At 39.9% G+C, this 23740-nt stretch overlaps 2 protein-coding genes and 1 long non-coding RNA gene across 3 annotated transcripts; 2 read left to right on the top strand and 1 right to left on the bottom strand.

Annotated features, from left to right (window-relative positions):
* Positions 1-7934: 7934 nt before the first annotated feature.
* Positions 7935-9491, bottom strand: LOC117332090 (zinc finger MYM-type protein 1-like). The gene has a single exon (XM_033890975.1). The coding sequence runs from the start codon at positions 9489-9491 to the stop codon at positions 7935-7937; it is 1557 nt and encodes a 518-aa protein (XP_033746866.1).
* A 5546-nt stretch (positions 9492-15037) lies between these two features.
* On the top strand, positions 15038-16529 carry LOC117333736 (beta-mannosyltransferase 2-like). The gene is made up of 3 exons (XM_033893160.1): positions 15038-16008; positions 16125-16286; positions 16420-16529. Exons 1-3 carry the CDS (start codon positions 15808-15810, stop codon positions 16504-16506), a joined length of 450 nt encoding a protein of 149 aa, XP_033749051.1. The 5' UTR covers positions 15038-15807; the 3' UTR covers positions 16507-16529.
* A 5980-nt stretch (positions 16530-22509) lies between these two features.
* On the top strand, positions 22510-23477 carry LOC117333735. Its single transcript, XR_004533994.1, has 3 exons — positions 22510-22705; positions 22832-22922; positions 23184-23477. It is a non-coding gene; the product is annotated as an uncharacterized LOC117333735 (long non-coding RNA).
* Positions 23478-23740: the final 263 nt, after the last annotated feature.

Genomic DNA, 23740 nt, shown 5'->3' with positions numbered 1-23740 from the left:
AAAGCATCCGTATTGTATATTTAGATCATTATGATAAAACAAGAGATCCCAGAGGGATCTTGGCGCCCACCATTGAATGATCTTTATAGGTTCCATGTCAGATTGATCTTTTCTCTACTTTTCCCTTCTAAGTCTTACTAATCTCTGTAAATTCAGAAACAGCCCTCTAGTACTTTTCAAACAAGGGGTACCTATATATAAAATTTAAGATTTAGCGATAATGGCTGTCTGTCCGCCATGTTGCTTTCGGATTGGTCCCAAAATGCAACACCAGGGACCAAGGGGAACCTACATATGAAATTTGAGAAAGATCCCTTCAGCACTTTCTTAGAAATAGCGATAACAAGTTTCAATTGTCAAAATCTAAGATGGCTGCCTATCGGCCATGTTGTTTTCCGATTAGTCTCAAATTGCAATATGCATAACTAGGCACCGAGGGGAACCTACATATGAAATTTGAGAAAGATCCCTTCATTACTTTCTGAGAAATAGCGATAACAAACTTCAATTGTCAAAATCCAAGATGGCTGCCTGTCGGCCATGTTGTTTTCTGATTGGTCTCAAAATGCATAACTAGGCAGCAAGGGGAACCTATATATGAAATTTAAGAAAGATCCCTTCAGTACCTTCTGAGAATTAGCAATAACAAACTTCAATTGTCAAAATCCAAGATGGCTGCCTGTCGGCCATGTTGTTTTGCGATTGGTCTCAAAATGCGTTATGCATAACTAGGCAGCAAGGGAAACCTACATATGAAATTTGAGGAAGATCTTTTCAGTACATTCTGAGAAATAGCGATAACAAACTTCAATTGTCAAAATCCAAGATGGCTGCCTGTCGGCCATGTTGTTTTCCGATTGGTCTCAAAATGCAATATGCATAACTAGGCAGCAAGAGGAACCTACATATGAAATTTGAGAAAGATCCCTTCAGTACTTTCTGAGAAATAGCGATAACAAACTTCAATTGTCAAAATCCAAGATGGCTGCCTGTCGGCCATGTTGTTTTTCGATTGGTCTCAAAATGCAATATGCATAACTAGGCAGCAAGAGGAACCTACATATGAAATTTGAGAAAGATCCCTTCAGTACTTTCTGAGAAATAGCGATAACAAACTTCATTTGTCAAAATCCAAGATGGCTGCCTGTCGGCCATGTTGTTTTTCGATTGGTCTCAAAATGCAATTGCATAACTAGGCAGCAAGGGGAACCTACATATGAAATTTGAGAAAGATCCCTTCAGTACTTTCTCAGAAATAGCGATAACAATTTTCAATTGTCAAAATCCAAGATGGCTGCCTGTCGGCCATGTTGTTTTCCGTTAGGTCTCAAAATGCAATATGCATAACTAGGCAGCAAGGGGAACCTACATATGAAATCTGAGAAAGATCCCTTCAGTACTTTCTGAGAAATAGCGATAACAAGAATTGTTTACGGACGGACGGAGGGACGGACGGACGACGGACCACGGACGCAGGGTGATTTGAATAGCCCACCATCTGATGATGGTGGGCTAAAAAGTTGGTTAAAAATGGTAAAATATGTATATGTACGAATAGATTATGTGAACTTTGTTATATAAATAGAACGTCAAAGACAGTAACGTAAAAGACATCAAAGTCTATAAAATAGATCGATTTCTTTCAAGTAGCCAAATATTGTTTACGAATCCACGGAACTGAAAAGGGTTTTCATATCCGGGACTCGAAAGTATTTATCACGAATGTGCTTGAAATCGGAACATTCTATTAAACAAGAGGCCCAATGGGCCTGTATCGCTCACCTGGCTCTACAGCAAATTTGCAGTTGATTGAGGTCATTTCTACAGATACTATGCTGATAACCAATTTATTCAAATATCAGAGTAAGCTTGGTTTATTCATGTCAATAAATATTCTAGTCCTTCATTCCAGCATACTATTGGCCTAATATCAGGTCTTGGTGACTCTTGGCTACGGCAAGATTTAAAAATATTTCAACCCTGTGACCGTGAATGTAGGTCAATGTCATTCAGTTGAACAAACTTGGTAGCCCTACACCCTAGCATGCTACAGACAGGCCCAACCTCAAGTACCTGAGCCTCTTGGTGTTTGAGAATAAGTCGTTTGAAGATTATAGCCTATTTGACCCATGTGACCTTGAATGTAGGTCAAGATCATTTATTTGAACAAACTTTGTAGCCCTTCACCCCAGCATACTACAGGCCCAATATCAAGTCCCTGGGCCTCTTGGTTATTGAAAAGAAGTCGTTTGAGGATTATAGCCTATTTGACCCATGTGACCTTGAATGAAGGTCAAGATCATTTATTTGAACAAACTTTGTAGCCCTTCACCCCAGCATACTACAGGCCCAATATCAAGTCCCTGGGCTTCTTGGTTATTGAGAAGAAGTCGTTTGAAGATTATAGCCTATTTGACCCATGTGACCTTGAATGAAGGTCAAGGTCATTTATTTGAACAATTTTTGTAGCCCTTCACCCCAGCATGCAACAGGCCCAATATCAAGTCCCTGGGCCTCTTGGTTATTGAGAAGAAGTCGTTTGAAGATTATAGCCTATTTGACCCATGTGACCTTGAATGTAAGTCAAGGTCATTTCTTTGAACAAACTTTGTAGCCCTTCACCCCAGCATGCTACAGGGCCTCTTGGTTATTGAGAAGAAGTCGTTTGAGGATTATAGCCTATTTGACCCATGTGACCTTGAATGAAGGTCAAGATCATTTATTTGAACAAACTTTGTAGCCCTTCACCCCAGCATGCTACAGGCCCAATATCAAGTCCCTGGGCCTCTTGGTTATTGAGAAGAAGTCGTTTGAAGATTATAGCCTATTTGACCCATGTGACCTTGAATGAAGTTCAAGGTCATTTATTTGAACAAACTTTGAAGCCCTTCACCCCAGCATGCTACAGGCCCAATATCAAGTCCCTGGGCCTCTTGGGTATTGAGAAGAAGTCGTTTGAAGATTATAGCCTATTTGACCCATGTGACCTTGAATGAAGGTCAAGGTCATTTATTTGAACAAACTTTGTAGCCCTTCACCCCAGCATGCAACAGGCCCAATATCAAGTCCCTGGGCCTCTTGGTTATTGAGAAGTCGTTTGAAGATTATAGCCTATTTGACCCATGTGACTTGAATGTAAGTCAAGGTCATTTCTTTGAACAAACTTTGTAGCCCTTCACCCCAGCATGCTACAGGTCCAATATCAAGTCCCTGGGCCTCTTGGTTATTGAGAAGAAGTCGTTTGAGGATTATAGCCTATTTGACCCATGTGACCTTGAATGAAGGTCAAGATCATTTATTTGAACAAACTTTGTAGCCCTTCACCCCAGCATGCTACAGGCCCAATATCAAGTCCCTGGGCCTCTTGGTTATTGAGAAGAAGTCGTTTGAAGATTATAGCCTATTTGACCCATGTGACCTTGAATGAAGGTCAAGGTCATTTATTTGAACAAACTTTGTAGCCCTTCACCCCAGCATGCTACAGGCCCAATATCAAGTCCCTGGGCCTCTTGGTTATTGAGAAGAAGTCGTTTGAAGATTATAGCCTATTTGACCCATGTGACCTTGAATGTAAGTCAAGGTCATTTCTTTGAACAAACTTTGTAGCCCTTCACCCCAGCATGCTACAGGTCCAATATCAAGTCCCAGGGCCTCTTGGTTATTGAGAAGAAGTCGTTTGAGGATTATAGCCTATTTGACCCATGTGACCTTGAATGAAGGTCAAGATCATTTATTTGAACAAACTTTGTAGCCCTTCACCCCAGCATGCTACAGGCCCAATATCAAGTCCCTGGGCCTCTTGGTTATTGAGAAGAAGTCGTTTGAAGATTATAGCCTATTTGACCCATGTGACCTTGAATGAAGGTCAAGGTCATTTATTTGAACAAACTTTGTAGCCCTTCACCCCAGCATGCTACAGGCCCAATATCAAGTCCCTGGGCCTCTTGGTTATTGAGAAGAAGTTGTTTGAATGAAAAAGTTGACGCCGGACGGCCGGACGGACGGACAGACGGACGACGGACGCCGCACCACGGCATAAGCTCACTTGCCCTTTGGGCAGGTGAGCTAAAAATGCTACACTGTGAGCATCACATGCATAACACACCGGTGGATCCTCTCGTTTCAAAAGGAACGAATGAGTAGGATATGTGTGCCCGGTACGGAGCCGAGAGAGGACTATTTCCTCTCTGCGATCCTTCCGACTTGGTTTTGATGTTTTAAGTTTTGGTTGTACTTTAAAAAGTTTGTTGCTCGTCTCGAGAGACCAGCGTTGCTGCCATTTACTCTGAATGGCAGAACTAATTACAGGTTTGAAATCTGTATATGGTATTTTAATATTTGTTTGTTGCAGATTTAGAGCAAGTTTTGCTTGGCGGTCAACAAGTTCGTTGCCTTTAATCCAAAGTAATGTTATTTTGCATTTTTTTAAGAGACGAGATATTCGTAAAACAAGGTTTTGTATGAGTATGTTCTTTGGATCTCGTGATTGTAAATTCTGAAGGACAGATAAAGAGTCGGAACAAATTATTGCCTTTCTAATGCGTTGTTCATCGATATGGTCGAGGGCCAAATCGATGGCACATGTTTCCGCAGAGAAGATAGAGGCACCATCTGGTAAGCGGATTGAAGAGCAATGGTGATCGGAGTAGCATGCTGCGGAGACCTTTACTCCATCTTTTGAGCCATCAGTGAAGATCTGAACGTGATCGGAATCTTTAATGCATTCCCGAAAGGAGGATTTGTGTTCTTCGGGTAATGGACTCGATTTTGCCCTCACGTGTAGAGTAAGGTTAATATCAGGTGTTTCGACAAGCCATGGCGGTACATTTGTTTGTTTGTTTGTTTATGTTTTACGGCCCATCGACAACTAGGGTCATTTAGGGCCAAACAATATACTAACATGTTTTATTTTTAAAGTTCAAATCAGATAATTTTTTTTAGAAAGCATCCGTATTGTATATTTAGATCATTATGATAAAAAAGTTGGTTAAAAATGGTAAAATATATATATGTACGGATAGATTATGTGAACTTTGTTATATAAATAGAACGTCAAAGACAGTAACGTAAAAGACATCAAAGTCTATAAAATAGATCGATTTCTTTCAAGTAGCTGAATTTGGTTTTCGAGTCCACGTGGCGGTACATCCGATACGGTGTATTCGCCTATGTTGTTGTCTAAGCTTATGTTAAGTTCATGAAGAAAATTCGAAATTCTAATGCCAAATGTTGGTAAGAGTTTTTGGTTTTGAGTGAATATGTTTCGGTATTGCGGATTGACAACAAGATCAAAAACCGGGTTTTTCGGGTTGGATTTCAATTGGGCGGCATATTGAAGCGTAAGTTTTTTTCCTTCGGTCATTTAAAGATGGTTCATTTGCCTCTACATAAAGGCTCTGCACTTATCCTTTAGGTGTTTAATATGTGGAACAAAGGAGAGTTTTGAATCGAAAATTAGTCTGAGGAATTTGGTTTGCTCTACAACTGGAATTTTGCTTCCATTTAATGTTAGATCGGGATCATTATGTGGCTTTCGTTTTTGGCAGAAGTGCATGCAGACAGTTTTTGATCTGGAAAATTTGAAGCCGTTTTCACTGCCCATGTTTGTAGTTTGCCCAAACATTGTTGAAGTTGTCGTTCTATCGTGTGCATGTTCTTCGACCTATAGCAGATCAAGAAGTCATCAACAAATAGAGACCCTTCAGTTGACTTACCGAGACATTTAGTTATACTGTTGATTTTCAGACCGAAAAGAGTTACGGAAAGGATCCCACCCTGAGGGACTCCCATTTCCTGTTTAGCTGTTTCAGAATACGTTGAGCCAACGCGAACCTTAAAATGTCTGTCAGATACGTAGTTTGAAATGAATTTTGGGAGATTCCCACGTAAACCAATTTCATGCAGGTCTTTCATAATACCATATTGCCATGTAGTATCGTATGCTTTCTCCAGATCAAAGAACACAGCAACAAAATGTTCCTTCTTTGCGAAAGCTTCTCGAATAAAGGTTTCTAATCTGACCAGGTGGTCTACCGTCCCTCTGCGGTTTCTGAATCCGCTTTGGAGTGGACTCAAAATATTATTGGATTCAAGGAACCAAACTAGTCTATTGTTTATCATCCGTTCAAGTGTTTTACAGATGCAGCTTATTAGAGAGATAGGGCGATAATTATTTGGTTCATTGGCGTCCTTACCAGGTTTTGGAATCGGAATAATTGTTGATTCCTTCCAAGACTCCGGGATCTTAGCGGAAGCGAATACTTGATTAAAAATATATAAGAGACATCGTAATGATAATTCTGGTAAATGTTTCAGGAATTGGTACGGAATTTCATCTGGCCCAGCTCCTGAATTGGTCGATCTTTTTAGCGATTCAAGGAACTCCTGGAGATCGAAAGGTTTGTTGTAACTTTCTGTGTTGGATGATTTAAAGTTAAGACGTTTCTTTTCTTTGTCTTTTTTGAAAGTTTGGAATTTTTTGGAGTGATTTTTGGCGGATGAGTTCCGAGCTATATTTTTAGCAAATGCATTTGCAATTTCAGATGTAGAAGAGAAGATTTGGTTACTGTTGATAAGATGGAATGCTGGTGCCGTTTTTCGTTTTCCACTTATTTTTCGTATCTGATCTCATATCTTTTTTTGATGATGTGTTTGAAGATATTTTAGAAATGTATTCCTTCCAGCTATTCTTTTTTGTCGGATTTAATAGATCGCCGAGCCTTCGTCCTCCAAATTTTAAAATTATTGTAATTTTCAGTTGTAGGGGAAGTCAGGAATCGTCTTAGAGCTGCCATTCGGCCGGATCTATTGATAAAAGATTCTTCAGATAAAAGGAACTTTGTAGGTTTTGGGACGGACTTTGGTATCGTTTTTGTGGCAATAGAAGTAATCGTTTCAGTTTCAGTAAACACATAGAAATGTATCGCCCACAGTAGCAGGGTCATACATTTATTGTGTATTAAAATCGGTAATTGTAATTCATGACTTTGATAGTTGAGGTAACTTACACTTCTAAAGTTTTTTTTTGTTTTCGTCTCGCCTTCGACGATAGTCAAGGTAGGCAAGCTAAGTTACTGCTTTTCCAACGGTGGCGGCGGCGGCGGCGGCCAAGGCCCCATCATGGCCCGTCAACATTTGCATTAAAGTCCTCTTTTGACAGCTTTATTGCCATCCGATTTAATTGTTACTTGGTGAGGTTACTAATACTTACATACTGAAACATACTGAAACCTAACCATAATTTATATTAAGTCAACAAAGCGGGAAATGTTTGGTTTGGTTTGGTTTATTTTGTTTAACGTCCTATTAACAGCTAAGGTCATTTAAGGACGGCCTCCCATGCGTGCGACATGTATATGTGTGGTTAGTGCGTATGTGTGTTTTGGGAGGCTGCGGTATGTTCGTGTTAAGTCTCCTTGTGATAGGCCGGAACTTTTGCCGATTTAAAATGCTATCTCACTGAAGCATACTGCCGAAGACATCCAGCAGCACACCACACCCGGTCACATTATACTGACAACGGGCCAACCAGTCGTCCCACTCCAAATATGCTGAGCGCTAAGCAGGAGCAGCAACTACCATTTTAAAGACTCTGGTATGTCTCGGCTAGGGGACAGAACCCAAAACCTTCCTCACAGCGGCGAACGCTCAACTAAAGGCCAAAAGTGAGGCATTGTCAAGGGAAACATTAGGAAGAAGAAAGTTGTTAAGAAAGAAGAGAAAAGGTAAGATCCCAAATTTAGTCGCCTCTTACGATCATTCAATGGGGGCAGCAGGTACAATTATTACGCCTGCAGAGCAGTCCAGCAAAATGAATAAATTAGATAATCATAATGTTTTGGTTAGAATTTTGAAATTGACATTTAAATCATTTTAATGATTCGACGTTTTGTTTTTAACACAACACAGTCAGGTAAAATTCCTTCCTGCCAATGTCAGGTAAAACCTAAAAGGCCGTAATTGTCTGTATAATACATACATTGTATATCACTGAATACACTCAATATCCAAAAACTGGCCCTTTTTTTTTTATCGGTAGCGAACTGCTCTATCGCGCTGTTGATATCGATCTGCTGGTCTCTGTGGATATGCAACAGTGGTAAATCAGAGAGTCTTCCTTGACCCATAGTGCTATGTAAGTATGTTTCGATCCTCCGAAGGGAGCTGAATGAACGTTCAGCGGTAGAAGTGGAAACTGGCATAGTAAGAAGAACCCTGATCATGGTAGAGATGCACGGATACAGATCCCAATTGCATTCTTTAAGGGTATCCTGTAGCATTGTAGGCTTTATGATGCTTACATCGGCTCCGTTCCATTTAGTTTCCCATCTACGCTTTTCTGCGTTGAATACATGTTGGTCATGTGGTGTTAGATACTGTGCGAACGCATCGAACAGTCTTCCTTTGATGTCCAGTGTGATACGATGTATTGAGCTTGCAACAAGGTACTGAGCAAGGAATCGATCATGCACGGTTCCACCGAGGAGTCTGTCTGTAAGTTCCAGCGTCATATGAATGGAATGCATGACCTCCTCCAGTATTCGGTGGGAGATTCGGCAGGGTATGTTGTTTCTGTGCCCCTGTAAACCAGCCGTTCTCGGCTTTGAAGGAATAACATCGAACTGTCCGGCCACATCAGATGCCTTCTCAAACAGAGCATTCCATACTTCTGGGTCATTCCTCTCGTTTGTTAGAGTGTTAATCACTACTTCACTTTCTCTGGCAGCTTCCATCAAGTCACAGGAAACGTTCTGTAGGAATGTTGACAAGAACACTGTTGACTGTAGGATATGCTCGCATACCACAAGATCAATAATGAAGTCCCATTTAAGAATGACATGTAAATGCTGCCCTGCCTTGACATCACCGTTTTCCTGTAGATGCTCTAAGGCGCGGACGACAACGGGAAAGGCCCTTAGAAAGGTAAGCAATGCGTCAGCTCTACTTGTCCAGCGAGTTTCACACAAGGTTCGCAGTTTGGTCCGTTGATCCATTTGTTCTTGGACATTTTCATCGCCACTCAACTCTTCACAGAAAGCAAGTAACCTCTTGGAAGAATAGTCTAACGCAAAAGTTATATCTTGTACTGTACCCATAATTGTACGAACGCATTGTTCCTTGCAGCTATGAACTATTGCAAGGTTTAGGCAATGCTCTTTGCAATGGACATACACGGTGTCGGGGTTAATCTCGCGAACTCTGGCTTGAACACCGCGATACCTTCCCGACATGTTGCTCGCGCCATCATACCCTTGGGCACACATCTTACCAACATCAACTCCGTGTTCTCGGAGGGAAGAAAGAAGCAGATCTGCTAGCGCTTCACCAGATATCCCATCCGTAGCTTCTTGAAAAGCTAAAAACTCCTCCCGAATCTCATACTTATTATGGGGGTCAATGAATCGAAGACATATTGTCACTTGCTCCTTTGTTGACTTGTCCGTTGTTTCGTCAGCTAGTAATGCATAGAGGCCACTTTCGTTGCAATCCATGACAATTCGATGTTTTATCCGAGAACCAAGAATGGCGACTATTTCATTTTGAATTGTAGGTGACGTTTGTTTGTTTGTTTGTGTTTTACGGCCCATCGACAACTAGGGTCATTTAGGGCCAAACAATATACTAACAAGTTTTATTTTTAAGTTAAAATCAGATAAAATTTGTCATTTTTAAAAGCATCCGTATTGTATATTTAGATCATAATGATAAAAAAGTTGGTTAAAAATGGTAAAATATATACATGTACGAATAGATTATATGAAATAATATGTACGAATAGATTATGTGAACTTTGTTATAAATAGAACGTCAAAGACAGTAACGTAAAAGACATCAAAGTCTATAAAATAGATCGATTTCTTTCAAGTAGCTAAATATTGTTTTCGAGTCCACGGAACTGAAAAGGGTTTTCATGTCCGGGACTCTAAAGTATGTATCACGAATGTGCTTGAAATCGGAACATTCTATTAAAAAATGCTGCACTGTGAATTGAGCATCACATGCATAACACACCGGTGGATCCTCTCGTTTCAAAAGGAACGAATGAGTAGGATATGTGTGCCCGGTACGGAGCCGAGAGAGGACTATTTCCTCTCTACGATCCTTCCGACTTGGTTTTGATGTTTTAAGTTTTGGTTGTACTTTAAAAAGTTATTGCTCGTCTCGAGAGACCAGCGTTGCTGCCATTTACTCTGAATGGCAGAACTAATTACAGGTTTGAAATCTGTATATGGTATTTTAATATTTGTTTGTTGCAGATTTAGAGCAAGTTTTGCTTGGCGGTCAACAAGTTCGTTGCCTTTAATTCCGACATGGCTCGGAATCCAAAGTAATGTTATTTTGCATTTTTTTAAGATACGAGATATTCGTAAAATGAGTATATTCTTTGGATCTCGTGATTGTAAATTCTGAAGGACAGATAGAGAGTCGGAACAAATTATTGCCTTTCTAATGCGTTGTTCCTTGATATGGTCGAGGGCCAAATCGATGGCACATGTTTCCGCAGAGAAGATAGAGGCACCATCTGGTAAGCGGATTGAAGAGCAATGGTGGTCGGAATAGCATGCTCGGAGACTAGAGGCACCATCTGGTAAGCGGATTGAAGAGCAATGGTGGTCGGAATAGCATGCTCGGAGACCTTTACTCCATCTTTTGAGCCATCAGTGTAGATCTGAATGTGATCGGGAAAATCTTTAATGCATTCCCGAAAGGAGGATTTGTGTTCTTCGGGTAATGCACTCGATTTTGCCCTCACGTGTAGAGTAAGGTTAATATCAGGTGTTTCGACAAGCCATGGCGGTACATCCGATATGGTGTATTCGCCTATGTTGTCTAAGCTTATGTTAAGTTCATGAAGAAAATTCGAAATTCTAATGCCAAATGTTGGTAAGAGTTTTTGGTTTTGAGTGAATATGTTTCGGTATTGCGGATTGACAACAAGATCAAAAGCCGGGTTTTTCGGGTTGGATTTCAATTGGGCGGCGTATTGAAGCGTAAGTTTTTTCCTTCGGTCATTTAAAGATGGTTCATTTGCCTCTACATAAAGGCTCTGCACTGGTGTTGTTCGGAAAGCACCAAGTGCTAGACGTAATCCTTGATTATGGATAGGATCCAACATTTGCAGGTATGAATTCCGTGCCGATGTAGGTGACGTATATTTTTCTCGAGAAGTCACGTTTGATAAATGTTCCGATAGAACTATATCTTCCTTGGCGATCGCCTGAAGGATAGCAATGAAATTACTCTTGTTATCATCGTGACTACGGAGTGGGATATTCTGTCTTCCGCAAAGAAGTATAACCTCAAATATCTTCCTGATCACGTGTCTGTGCTTTATCGCCTGGTCCTCTGCTTGCCTGGATAACTTAAAAGTTATTGGCTTGTCCTCTTCTCCCTGGATTTTCATGAAATCGTCAGCCATACCCGCGAAAACATGGTGCTGGGATCCGTCCTTCAAATGCCTTTTAACATAGGTCGTCATATTACCCCAGTCAGATACAGGAGATATACATGTTTTTTCTTTAGATTCATTTCTACCAAACAATACACAGGGAGCACAATAGACGGAGTTGGTATTCTGTCAACCACTTAGAATTGAACTTTCTATTCTTTTTTTCCCCGCCAGTCTGTAAGGAAATAACCATGACATTGATAATCATACAACTTCTTACAAAAAGAAAAATCCCACGGAGAGGGGTATTGGTGCCCTCCATTGAATTATCTATATCAGTCAAATGAAAGACTTATCTAATTATAAAAGGTGATTAACATATTGTGTGTCTTTTGTACATTCTTTTCTTCTCGTCTCCCTTTAAAACACATGGAAACTATGGAACATTTAAAGTCTATTATACAAACTTTGTAGTAGGTACAAAAGCCTATTTAAATTGTAGCGTGCGGTACTAACAAACATACAAAAAAAGTGTCAAAATCCAAAATGGCCTCCTGTCGGCCATGTCTTTCAATCTGTCCAAATATGCAACCTACTAAAGGAATTTGAGAAATCGTGGCAAAAAATTTTTGACGGGCGGACAGCGGACCACGGAGGCCAATACGATCTGGTCCCTCATCAACGATTTTGATCGCACAACGTTCCGTGTCGTTCAGCTATCATTCGTCAGCAATTCGTGTACAATTCGAGAAGTGAAATGTCGGTTGTCATTATATGTATGACATAGAATTTATTTGTATTCTCTGTATTTGATAATAATCGTTGCTTATGTCGCGTGCACCGTGCTATGCCGGTGATCGCGTAATCGTACATGTACATGCAGTTTCGTTTCTAAATAGTACATGTATATCCTATACATCATCTGATTCAATTAAGTTTTGTATTTAAATAAGTATAGTACTTTTATAGTGTATTGCACTCAGTAAAGTTGTCTACTGCTCATTTCATCGGTTCCCGTTTTTTTAACTAGCTGTTTTGGGAAATATGTAGGTGTGATACGCCACCCAACTAAATTTTGTATGCGACTGACAGTGACACTTGAACCACAGGTCCTTGCCTCGTCTGTCAATACATGTAATATGACGAGGCAAGGACCTGTGTTTGAACTAAGTAAAGAAACAATTGTTTGCTAAACATTATATAAAAACAGGAATAAATATGACCCAACGTTAATGCACAGTACAGTACCTGGAAGGAAATGGATATTTGCGAGATTCGTCCCATTTGTTTGTACAGATCTGTTTTCTTAAGTGTATGGTGACATTTGTATCTTTCTCGACGATTTCTCCAATGTCTATATACTGTGGATTTCCGGACACTTCTTTCGAGGATGGGTTATCCATAATTTGAATATTCCCCCCTAGAAAACTATTCCGGAAACACAATCATCATTCTAATAGAAAGTTGACTGAACCCCGAAACCGGTATCCGGATGTGTCGATGTTGTATATATATTACACACATGGCGTATACATTGTGTTTACGAATGTAAAACAGTCTGATGACCAGGCTTATTTTGTTGTTTGTAAAAAAGATAGACTAAAAATAGCAAAAAGTTTTAAGGAAGCCCAGAACAAACAATTACATTAAAATTTCTTGACTTTAGTACACATACTTAGGAAATGATGTGCAAGCCCGGGCTTATGTGCTAACATGGCAGCTACGCCCCTGAGTGTTAATGGTCCCCAGTTCTCTTCCGCAGAGTTCATAAAAAGTTCGCGAGTGAATGGAAATTTGAGCACTTACCTCTTCACCAACGTATCCGCAGAGTAATGATCAAGCGGAACAGTCTGGCAAGACTGCCAAACAACTCATCGATCATGTGACTTGCGAAAGGGTCTAAATCATATCCATATTTGGCGCCTTTAGACTTTCGAAATACCCCTACTCAATCGATGGAAAGCAGTCCAGCCCAACGTCCCATTGGTCGACGTACTTGGGACATTATTGCCAACGTAAGACTCAAAAGTCTGTGTTGTTAGAACTCGACACATTAAAAGCACAATACTATAATCGCGGGGCGAAAGGCATGCAACCACTAAATTCTGGTGACATTCTATGTATTGCACCAAAGTAAGGACAGAAAGAGTGGGAACAGTGAAACAGGAAGTGTCCACTCAATCATACACTGTAGAGACAAACTCGGGACAGGTGCTTCGTCGTAATCTCCAGAAGTCTGCTGAAAACAAACCAGAACCAGAATTTGGTTTGGTTTGATTTATTTTGTTTAACGTCCTATTAACAGCTAAGGTAATTTAAGGACGGCCTCCTGTGCGTGCGATATGATGTTGGTGGTGATTGCGCATGTTCGTGTTAAGGCAGTGTCAATGGAGACGTTAGGAAGAAGAAAGTTGCTCAGAAAGAAGAGAAAAGATAAGATCCCACATTTAGGCGCCTCTTACGATCAATGCAATGGGGGTAGCAGGTACAGTTCTTACGCCCTAGACTACCTGCAGGGCAGTACCCCATAACCAGAAATGGGTATATGTGGTGAATATGACAACCCGGCACCACCAATCACTAATCGACAACAGATCTAGACAAACACCAAGATTCTGGAACCGACTGTCAGTGACTCGCCAAAGATTCCGCCCAGGGAAACCCCATCAGATGTGGTATCGAATGCTTCTGCAGTTACGAGATCTAGCAGGTGTGTGATCAAACCTGTCAAGTTTGATATGTGACCTATTGTTTCTAATGGAAAGAAAATCCAAATAGTTTCATATGATTAATAATATTATTCAGTTTAGTTCACTTTTAAAGTTTTTAATGTTCAAGTTTCGATTATTCTGAGGTTTCAGATAGAGATAATGATAATGATTTCCATGTTATATAAGTTTAACATTGATAATAACACACGAACTGGGTTCTACATTTTTCAAATGTGAATTTACTCGATGTCATACATTTTATCGGTAATTGGAGTTATAGTCGTATACATATATGCTCATTCTAGTCAGACAGACAATTTTCTATTTCGTATTCTTAAACATTTAAAGTCTTGTTTGTTTGTTTGTTTATGTTTTACGGCCCATCGACAACTAGGGTCATTTAGGGCCAAACAATATACTAACATGTTTTATTTTGTAAGTTAAAATCAGATAAAATTTGTCATTTTTAAAAGCATCCGTATTGTATATTTAGATCATTATGATAAAAAAGTTGGTTAAAAATGGTAAAATATATATATGTACGAATATATTATGTGAACTTTGTTATATAAATAGAACGTCAAAGACAGTAACGTAAAAGACATCAAAGTCTATAAAATAGATCGATTTCTTTCAAGTAGCTAAATATTGTTTTCGAATCCACGGTACTGAAAAGGGTTTTCATATCCGGGACTCGAAAGTATTTATCACGAATGTGCTTGAAATCAGAACATTCTATTAAAAAATGCTCCACTGTGAATTGAGCATCACATGCATAACACACCGGTGGATCCTCTCGTTTCAAAAGGAACGAATGAGTAGGATATGTGTGCCCGGTACGGAGGCGAGAGAGGACTATTTCCTCTCTACGATCCTTCCGACTTGGTTTTGATGTTTTAAGTTTTGGTTGTACTTTAAAAAGTTTGTTGCTCGTCTCGACATTTAAAGGCGAAAGGGTGTAACATTTATCTTATTGCGTTTCATATGATTACAGAACTCTGTACTGCGTGTGCGCAGTGATGTAAAACACACTTTCGTCGTTAAATACATGTGTTCATCCTCTCAAAACACACAAGTAGTATAGAGAGGTGCATTCCATGCCGGGTCCCAAATCTAGGTCATATCTTAAAATAGATTAGATCACATGATATCTGTTTATATCCATTTAACCTGTTGTCAATGTATTGTTATTATTTGTGTCGCTTTATTTTGAAAGTAGTTTAAATGTCTATTGTTTAACACGGGCATGACAACAACTACGAGTCTTTTGAAGAATCGTTATTTACTACAGTCGTATAAATAATGATAAGTTCCTATCGAAACAATACGTGTGTCCGCCTTGGAGATTAATCTAATTTGATACATCTATTTGGGTAGAAACATGCCAGGAACCTGCTCACTGAGAATCCGACAACTGTATATTATCTAAGATTGACATAAGTATTCTTATACTTATCCTAGGATAAGGTAAAGCTAAGAACACGTCTTACTAACAAAACAAATTAGCGGGAAACTGTTGTAAGAAAGTCAAAACCTGATTATTAGACGATGGTAAACCGTCTCGGGCATGACTATTTACACAGACAAATCTATACACGTTTGAATAAATCCCTGGAGTCAATATATATGTGTACGTACATTGGGGGAAAAGCATCACATTTGAATTTTTTTACATTGTGAGATCATGTTAATAATTTTTATAACAAAATGGAAAGCAGCAGCGAGTACGATTCGGATTCCTTGATGGAAATTCAAAAGATGGAGGATGAGGACAAAAGAGTCCGACATCTTCTTAAAACCAAGGCGGGAGACATCAATGCAGCACGAGAGTCTGCCGTGAAAAGAAGAAATGAGAGGACGAAGCAGAGAATTGCGGAACAAGCCAACAGGAGAGAAAGAGAGTTTCAGGTAAGATATATAATCTATAAATTTAAGTGTTACGTAATCCGTTTAAAAAATATTAAAAAATTAAACACTAGCGCTTTAAGTATTGATTTTGTTTTCTAATGATGTGTGATTGATAGAACCGACGCAAACAGACAGGGGAGGAGAATCGCATAGCGAGTCTGTTAAGGTCAAAGAGAGAGGAAATCAAGCAGTCCAGGGAAGATGCCATTAAAAAAAGAGAAAATAACATTAGAAAAAGAATGGAAGAGCAAGCCGCAAGGAGGGCGAAAATATTGGAGGTTTGTCTATTTGTTATATACATTCCTGAGCATATGATATATATATATATGATTGAAAAAAAAGAGTTAAACGATCTCTCTTAAGTGGTATAACAATGATCTTTTTTTAAATTAATTATTATTTTATGTATAGGATCGTAGACAACTTGAGGCGCTACAAGTTGAGGTGCAGGAGCTAAACGAGGCGGCGGCATGGGGTAAGGTTAACGTGAGTGTTTAATCATGAAATCATAGCGCGTAATTTACATTGTATATACAAAAGATAAGCTTTATTGTTAAACTGTTTTATTATCATTATATATATATATATTGTAGACGAAAGAGGAAGAAAGAAAGAAAGGGGAAGAACAACCGGAGGGGAAAGAAAGGAAAGGGGTAAGTATACACTTAATAATATACGTATATCTATAACCGTATTATAATCGTATACTATAATGTGATATTAACGGTTATTTCTTCTTTATCTTCTGTCGCCACGTAGAAAGAGGGTATCAAGCAAAAAGGAGGGAAGTACGTTTTAGATCGGAAGCAACAGATAGCTCGAGTACTTCCACGTACTGCACGTGGAAGTAATCGAAATAGACTAGATCAAGCTAGAGCGGGTTCTTCTTCCGACACTAACGGATTCAGAAACCACTGTCAATTTTGTGGAAGTCAGTTTGAAAAAGACGAAGAACTTAAATCTCATTTAGAACAGTGACACCTAAAAACAGAGCCGGACAGTGAAGATATTGAAGATAGGACCTTTTTAGATCTGAAACGTAAATATAAAAAAGTTATAAACATGGATCTTCGAAGGGGGAAAGTACAGGACCATTATAATTTTCCCATCGAGGAACTATCTATTCAAACTCTTGAAAACCAACTTATGTATATATTCAGACAGCAATCAAAGACATTTAAACTTAATTTTTCGTTCGGCTTTGCACTGATCGATGTTGAAGGGGATATGAGATATTTCTACCCCCATAACAACGAAACTGTTCTTGACCAACCCGTGTTAATAGCTGATTTAGGAGACATACGACGATTGATTGACAGACTCAGAGAGATGGACATACTACAGACTGTTTTTGTTCAGAGACCTTCGACAAAATGGCGGGTATATAGAGAGACGAACGTTCGCTGGACAGTGACACGGACTAGCTACCCACTAGGCGCTCAAGTGAACCTTCCGCTTTACATTAAAAATTTAGGTTCGGTCATTAATTTAACACACGATCGTAACTCGGGTCGGCCGTTTTCCGACAACTTGTGTATGTTCCGTTGTCTCGCTTACGACCGCGTCCGCGATACAAAGAAGATAGAGAGGACAGCCCAGCAGCTGCTTCGCGACTATGTCAACGGTAAGTATAGTCCGGAAACGTACCCAGGCACGCATTTGTCGGACATCGGTAATATAGAGCGACATTTCTCGGTTAACATTAACGTATTCACACTGAGCGAAAACGGCGAAGTCACTTTTATCTGGCGAAGCTCGGGACGCCACGAGCGCGTGATCAATCTTAATTTATTCGAAAATCATTTAAGTTTTATCAAAAACTTGAACATTTACAGTAAGAAGTATCGATGTCGAACACGTGACAAAATGTTAACGTCCGCATTTCTGGTAAATCGGCACGAGAAAACCTGCGAAACGACCACAAAATTCGTGTTTCCCGGCGGATATCACTCCGTTACTCCTACTGTACACGAGCAGTTGGAAAATTTGGGTTTACAGTAGACGCAGACGATAGATATTACCCCTTTTTCATTACCTATGACTTCGAATCGATGTTGACAACAAGTGACAAATACATACAAGACCACGTTCCAATATCCTGTAGCATTTGCTCAAATGTACCGGGATACGAAGCTCCGCATTGTATCACAGACGAAAATAGCACGGACGATTTAGTGACAAAATTCGTAGATTATCTGACTGAAATTCAACGTGAGGCTGCCGAGCGAACAAGGGACCGATTTAAGGACATACTGGAAAGCATGGACGAGGAAATAGTTGACAGTGACGACGACGACGATAACGACATACCATCAGATAGATTCAGAGACTGACAAATGAAGCGACTGCGGGATAGATTAGAGCAATATATTGAGCAGATACCGGTAATAGGGTTTAATTCGGCAAGGTACGATTTAAATCTTATCAAAACACGACTAGTCAAGCATCTAAACATGGCGGGGGATAAGAACAGTTTTGTTGTTAAAAAATGTAATCAATACATGTGCATATCTAGTGAGAGATTTCGCTTTATAGACATCAGTAGTTTTTTAGCTGCGGGTAGTTCCTATGACCAGTTCATCAAAGCCTATCATCCGGGTGAGATGAGAAAGGGGTATTTTTGTTATGAGTTTTTAGATTCACCTGACAAACTTGATTATCCTCGACTGCCTCCTTACGAATCATTTTTCACAGAGTTGAAGCAATGTAACGTGCTAGAGGAAGAATTCGATGCGTATAACCTCCTACTAGCTGACGGTTTCACCCAGTAGAGAGAAATACGCAGAGCTCGAATCATTATGGGCGCGCGAAAAAATGTCCACATTTCGAGACTACCTGATCTATTACAATAACTTAGATGTGGAACCGTTCAGGGACGCGGTACAGCGACTGCTCGATTATTACATCGGTGACGGCGTGGATGTGTTTAAGACGTGTATTTCGGTTCCAGGGTGTAGCACGTCGACTTCTATTTCGCTCGATAGGCGGCGCCGCGCATTTCTCCTTGTTCCGGGAGGAAAACAGGGATATTCACAAAATGTTACAGCGCGGTATAGTCGGCGGTCCCTCCATCGTGTTTCGGCGATACCACGAGAAAGGGATGACACGTATTAGAGATGGCGAAAAAATGTGTCAGTGTATACTAGGCCTTGATGCGAATGCGCTGTACCTTGAAAGTATATCAAAACCTATGCCAACCGGGTACTATTCGGTAAGACGCGAAGAAACGGGATTCGCGCTTGAGCGTAAAAGCCAATATTTAAAGGCCATCAAATGGCTCGACTTTGTCGCTTTATCCGAGAACCGCGTAATACAGCATGCGCTGAACCGTGATCGTGAGCATCGCGTAGGGCCGTATCGAGTGGACGGTTTCGATTCGGAATCAAATACAGTGTTTGAATTCGACGGTTGTTACTACCACTCGCATGACTGCATTAGAAATACCGATCCCGAGCTGCGGAAGAAACGTGAAGCGCACAGCGAGAAACGAGAGCGCTATATCAACTCGCGAGGTTACAACATACGCAGGATATGGGAATGCGAGTTTGACGAAATGGCGCGAACAAACGAACGACTCCGTAAACATTGTGAAACGTACCACCGCGAAACGGAACGATTCAAGCACATGTCCACGAGTCAAATTTTAAATTTCGTGCGCGCAGAAAAACTGTTTGGTGCCATTGAGGTAGACATAGCTGTACCGCCGCATCTGAAAGATAAGTTCAGGCCTAAAATAAAAAATTAATTGTTTGCTGCTGCCGCCCTACCCCAAAAAAATGGTCCCGCTGGAATTATTTTTTTACGTTTTTTTCGGTCATTTTTTTTTTATAAATCGTCAACAGCAAACAAAGAATTTTTTAATGATGGCCTCAGTGAAATGTCGCCTATATTTGCAAATACCGACGTGCCCTACGAGTGCATCGGCGGATACATGCAAGATATCGGTAAACGGATAGGTGTTTCTAAAAAGCCGCGTAGACTTTTAGTTGGTGGTATGCGAGCGAAAAATTTTTTTTAGCGACACCGCTGCTGAAGTGGTACCTGGAACATGGTCTGGCAGTCTCGCGCGTTTATACCGTCATAGAGTTAATCAACCTCAGGCTTGTTTCAAAAAGTTTACGGAAGATATAAGCGACGCACGCCGCGCGGGGGATGCGAATCCTTCTCTCGCCATCGTGGCAGAGACTTGTAAACTAAAAGGAAACGCGTCATACGGATCAATGCTCATGCGCAAAGACCGACATTCGGACGTTAAATATATAGATTTGGAAGAAACACTATTCAAGTCGGTCAACGATAAACGCTTTAGGAAGCTAACTGAACTCGACGACGGACAATACGAAATCGAATTGTGTAAAAAACGAATAAACATGGACATACCGATTCAAATAGGTTTTTTCATACTCCAATACACGAAACTCCGCATGCTTGCGTTCTATTATGACTGTCTCGATAAGTTCTGGGACCGTCGAGACTTTGAACTCATGGCTATGGACACCGATAGCTTTTATATGGCTTTATCCGCGCCCGATCTGGAGTCGCTGGTTCGTCCCGAGATGATTGCCGAGTACGAATCGGAAAAATATTCGTGGTTTCCGGATGAAAGAACGGCGGAAAGCAAGGCGTATACGCGACGAACTCCGGGGTTGATGAAAGAAGAGATGCGGAGAGATGTTATGGTCGCGCTGTGCTCCAAGTCGTACTGCGTGCAAAATATTTCGGATAAAATAACGAGTAAATTCAGTTGTAAGGGGATAAACAAACGCCAGTTAAGACATCCCATTCGAATGTACAAGGACGTATTGTTTAAAAAGGAGGTTCAGTCGAAGGTCAATCGGGGATTCAGGGTAGTCCAAAACCAGGTAGTAACATACTCCCAGGAAAGATGCGGTTTCACTAGTTACTACCCAAAGCGTAAAGTGCTAAACGACGGGGTTCGTACAGAACCCTTGGATATAGAGCTATAGTCGTTTATGTATCTATAATTTATTTATTCATTCATGTTTCAGTTATAAAGCCGGATTCGCTGTTTTACAGTGCGATGCATTGTTTAGACACTTACACCTTAAGGTTAAGTCTGATGATAATGGCAGCTCTGAATTCGTTTATGTGCAATCACGATCACGAGTTGTTATACACCGATAACGACCATGTCTCTGAAGCTAGCTACCGGGGTATTATGTCTGTTGGACTGCTTGACAGTGTAATATATCCACAGTCTGCCATGCTCTTCAAACGGGCTTACCCGATTTACCATGATATTATGTCGTCTTTAAAAAATGTCTTTGGTTGCTATCCGTTCGATGTTAAATACAACAGTCTTTTATATATGCTCGATTACTATGGATCGAATATACCTCAATCTGATAGTGGAATTCGATGTCTATTGCGTAGACTTGCGAGAGATCTTCTCGGTAGTCGGATTCATGCATTAGAAACCGAAGAACACAGTAGGAGGGAGATGTTAGAATGTGCATTTCCACATCACGAGGAAGAATGGGAGAATGGATCAGTCGCGTCTGTATACAACCCATACCTTCTCGTCGATCATAATGGTTTTTCCCCTGTAGATGACCTCACGTTTGATTTAGATGGTGAAATTGAATATTTGGCATCAATCAAAACAAAAAAAAAGTGAAGGAAAGAAGAGCTCGCTTTAACTAAGACTAGGTGTTGTACATATGTATATAAATGATACTTCTCTCTTTTTTTTTTTTTTTTTTTTTAAATAGTTTATGATAGAGTTTATCGGGTGTATATAAGTATATATAGGGATAGGAGGCGGGGCTTATATTCTGCGTGGCGATACGATCACAGGTACTGGTTCCGCCGGCGGACTATGATTGACAGATGGGCATTCCCACTGCTCATAAGACGGACAGTGGTCAAGCATGATTGACAGCTAAAGACAAAAGGAGGTAAGTGTCAAGGGGCGCTGGTACCCTAGGGTCTCATTATTACAATTTCTCAAAATGGCTGTAGGGGTGACGACGTTCATTTTCGTGATTTTCATAATCGGAGTCATGGCCTTGTATGATTTTCCATGGTCATGCACTCGTCAGCGCCATCAGTTGAGGTGTCCGAATCGGGTCAGTCAAATTCCTGACAGGAAACTGGACCAGACTATCCAACGTTTAGTCTTCATGAGAGTGGCCAGTTTCAATTTAACCTACAGAGACCACTTCAATTATTTGGAAATTAGGAAAACGGACATGGACTGCGATGACTTCAGAGACTGGCCTATTACAGTAGTTTTAAATGGAATTAGATGTAATGTGAGTAAATAATAACAATGTATATATATATATATATTATGAATGAAATGTATATGCATCACTTTTTTTTTTAGCGGATTTATTTTCTATTTATAAATGTATAGTAATTATTGATATATCATGTTACAGGACACAAACACGACAGAGTCACCAACAACAACAGCAACTAGAACAACTGAAAAAACAACAAGTCGAAGAAAGGTAAGTAATTAAAATGTTTGACACAAAAAAAAATAAAAAAAATCATTTAACAAACTTTAATTGTTTAACAACTCGCAATTAAAACATGTATCGTTTGGTTTTTTTAGCAGTCCACTACCGCCAATGCCGCCACCACCACCACCACCACTTCCGCCACTACAACCGACACTGCCAACACTACTGAGGACAATGTGACCAGTACAGACTTGAACACGAGAAAAGTAAGTATACATTTGTTAGAATAAATCAAATCCACATATAACATTCTTAATACCGCTATTGATCTTTCATATATATCTTTTTTACAACTGATTTTTATAAACTATATATGGTTTCCTCTTTAATAGCCCTTGCCGAGATTACCAAACACATCGACAACGGGCGAGCCGACGACGGTCACAGACGTACCGACACCCTCAGATCCCTCGACAGCTGTAGGTAAGCGACAAAGAGGGCGGCGTGTTTGTAGTGCGTGTCTCGCACGACATCAGGCGTTACGTAAATCACATGGAAATAACAATTCCCCTTTCATCTTATTATCATTTCTTTGATAATATATACTTAAAACATTTCAATTCGCTTTTTTTTTTTTTTACTTGGATAAATACGCTTTTTGTTAAAATAGAAATTTGGATAATATATCGTACATGTAATGTAAATGTGTTGTTATATATATATATATATATTTTTAATTCACAGTTGTGATAGTGGTGATTTCATCCGGGACTTTCTTCGTGGTCATTGTCATTGTCATGATGAAGAAAAGGAAGAGACGGGAAGTGACGTCAGAAATAGGAATGTCAACTTTGACCAGTGCATTTTCTGTATTGAGCCTTGATTCAGAGTCGGAAGTCGTTTTCTCGGGGTCAACGACGAGGAGAAGACATTCCAAGGATGACTGAGAGAGAGGGGAAAACTGTTTGATCATTTTGTTTTATTTACCTGAACAATTAAAACAAAAACAAAAATTGTTAATCAGACATGTTGTTGATTGTTTATTTAAAAAAAAAAAAAAAAAACCTTGAAATATATATATATATATCGGTAAATAAGATGTCTGGTAAACAACATTTAATAAAAGGCATTTGAGAAGACATCTTTTATTTCCGATGTATATATATATATATATATAGCTTAGAAACACAAAATGACAAAGGAATATATATATATATATATATATCCCTCTTCATCTCATGACGAAAATCTTAAAGACTTTGGGGGGTTATGACTTATGTGAAAAGACGATAACGACTCGA

The sequence above is a fragment of the Pecten maximus genome, chromosome 8 (assembly GCF_902652985.1).
Source record: "Pecten maximus chromosome 8, xPecMax1.1, whole genome shotgun sequence".
Taxonomy (NCBI): domain Eukaryota; kingdom Metazoa; phylum Mollusca; class Bivalvia; order Pectinida; family Pectinidae; genus Pecten; species Pecten maximus.
This window is presented reverse-complemented; position numbering and strand designations above follow the sequence as displayed.

Coding starts and splice junctions, on each gene's coding strand:
- LOC117332090 (XM_033890975.1), bottom strand. CDS start 9,491: ATGGATTGCAACGAAAGTGGCCTCTATGCATTACTAGCTGACGAAACA.
- LOC117333736 (XM_033893160.1), top strand. CDS start 15,808: ATGGAAAGCAGCAGCGAGTACGATTCGGATTCCTTGATGGAAATTCAA. Junction 16,009..16,124: donor GGAGAGAAAGAGAGTTTCAG/GTAAGATATATA, acceptor TGTGATTGATAG/AACCGACGCAAACAGACAGG. Junction 16,287..16,419: donor GGAGGGCGAAAATATTGGAG/GTTTGTCTATTT, acceptor TTTTATGTATAG/GATCGTAGACAACTTGAGGC.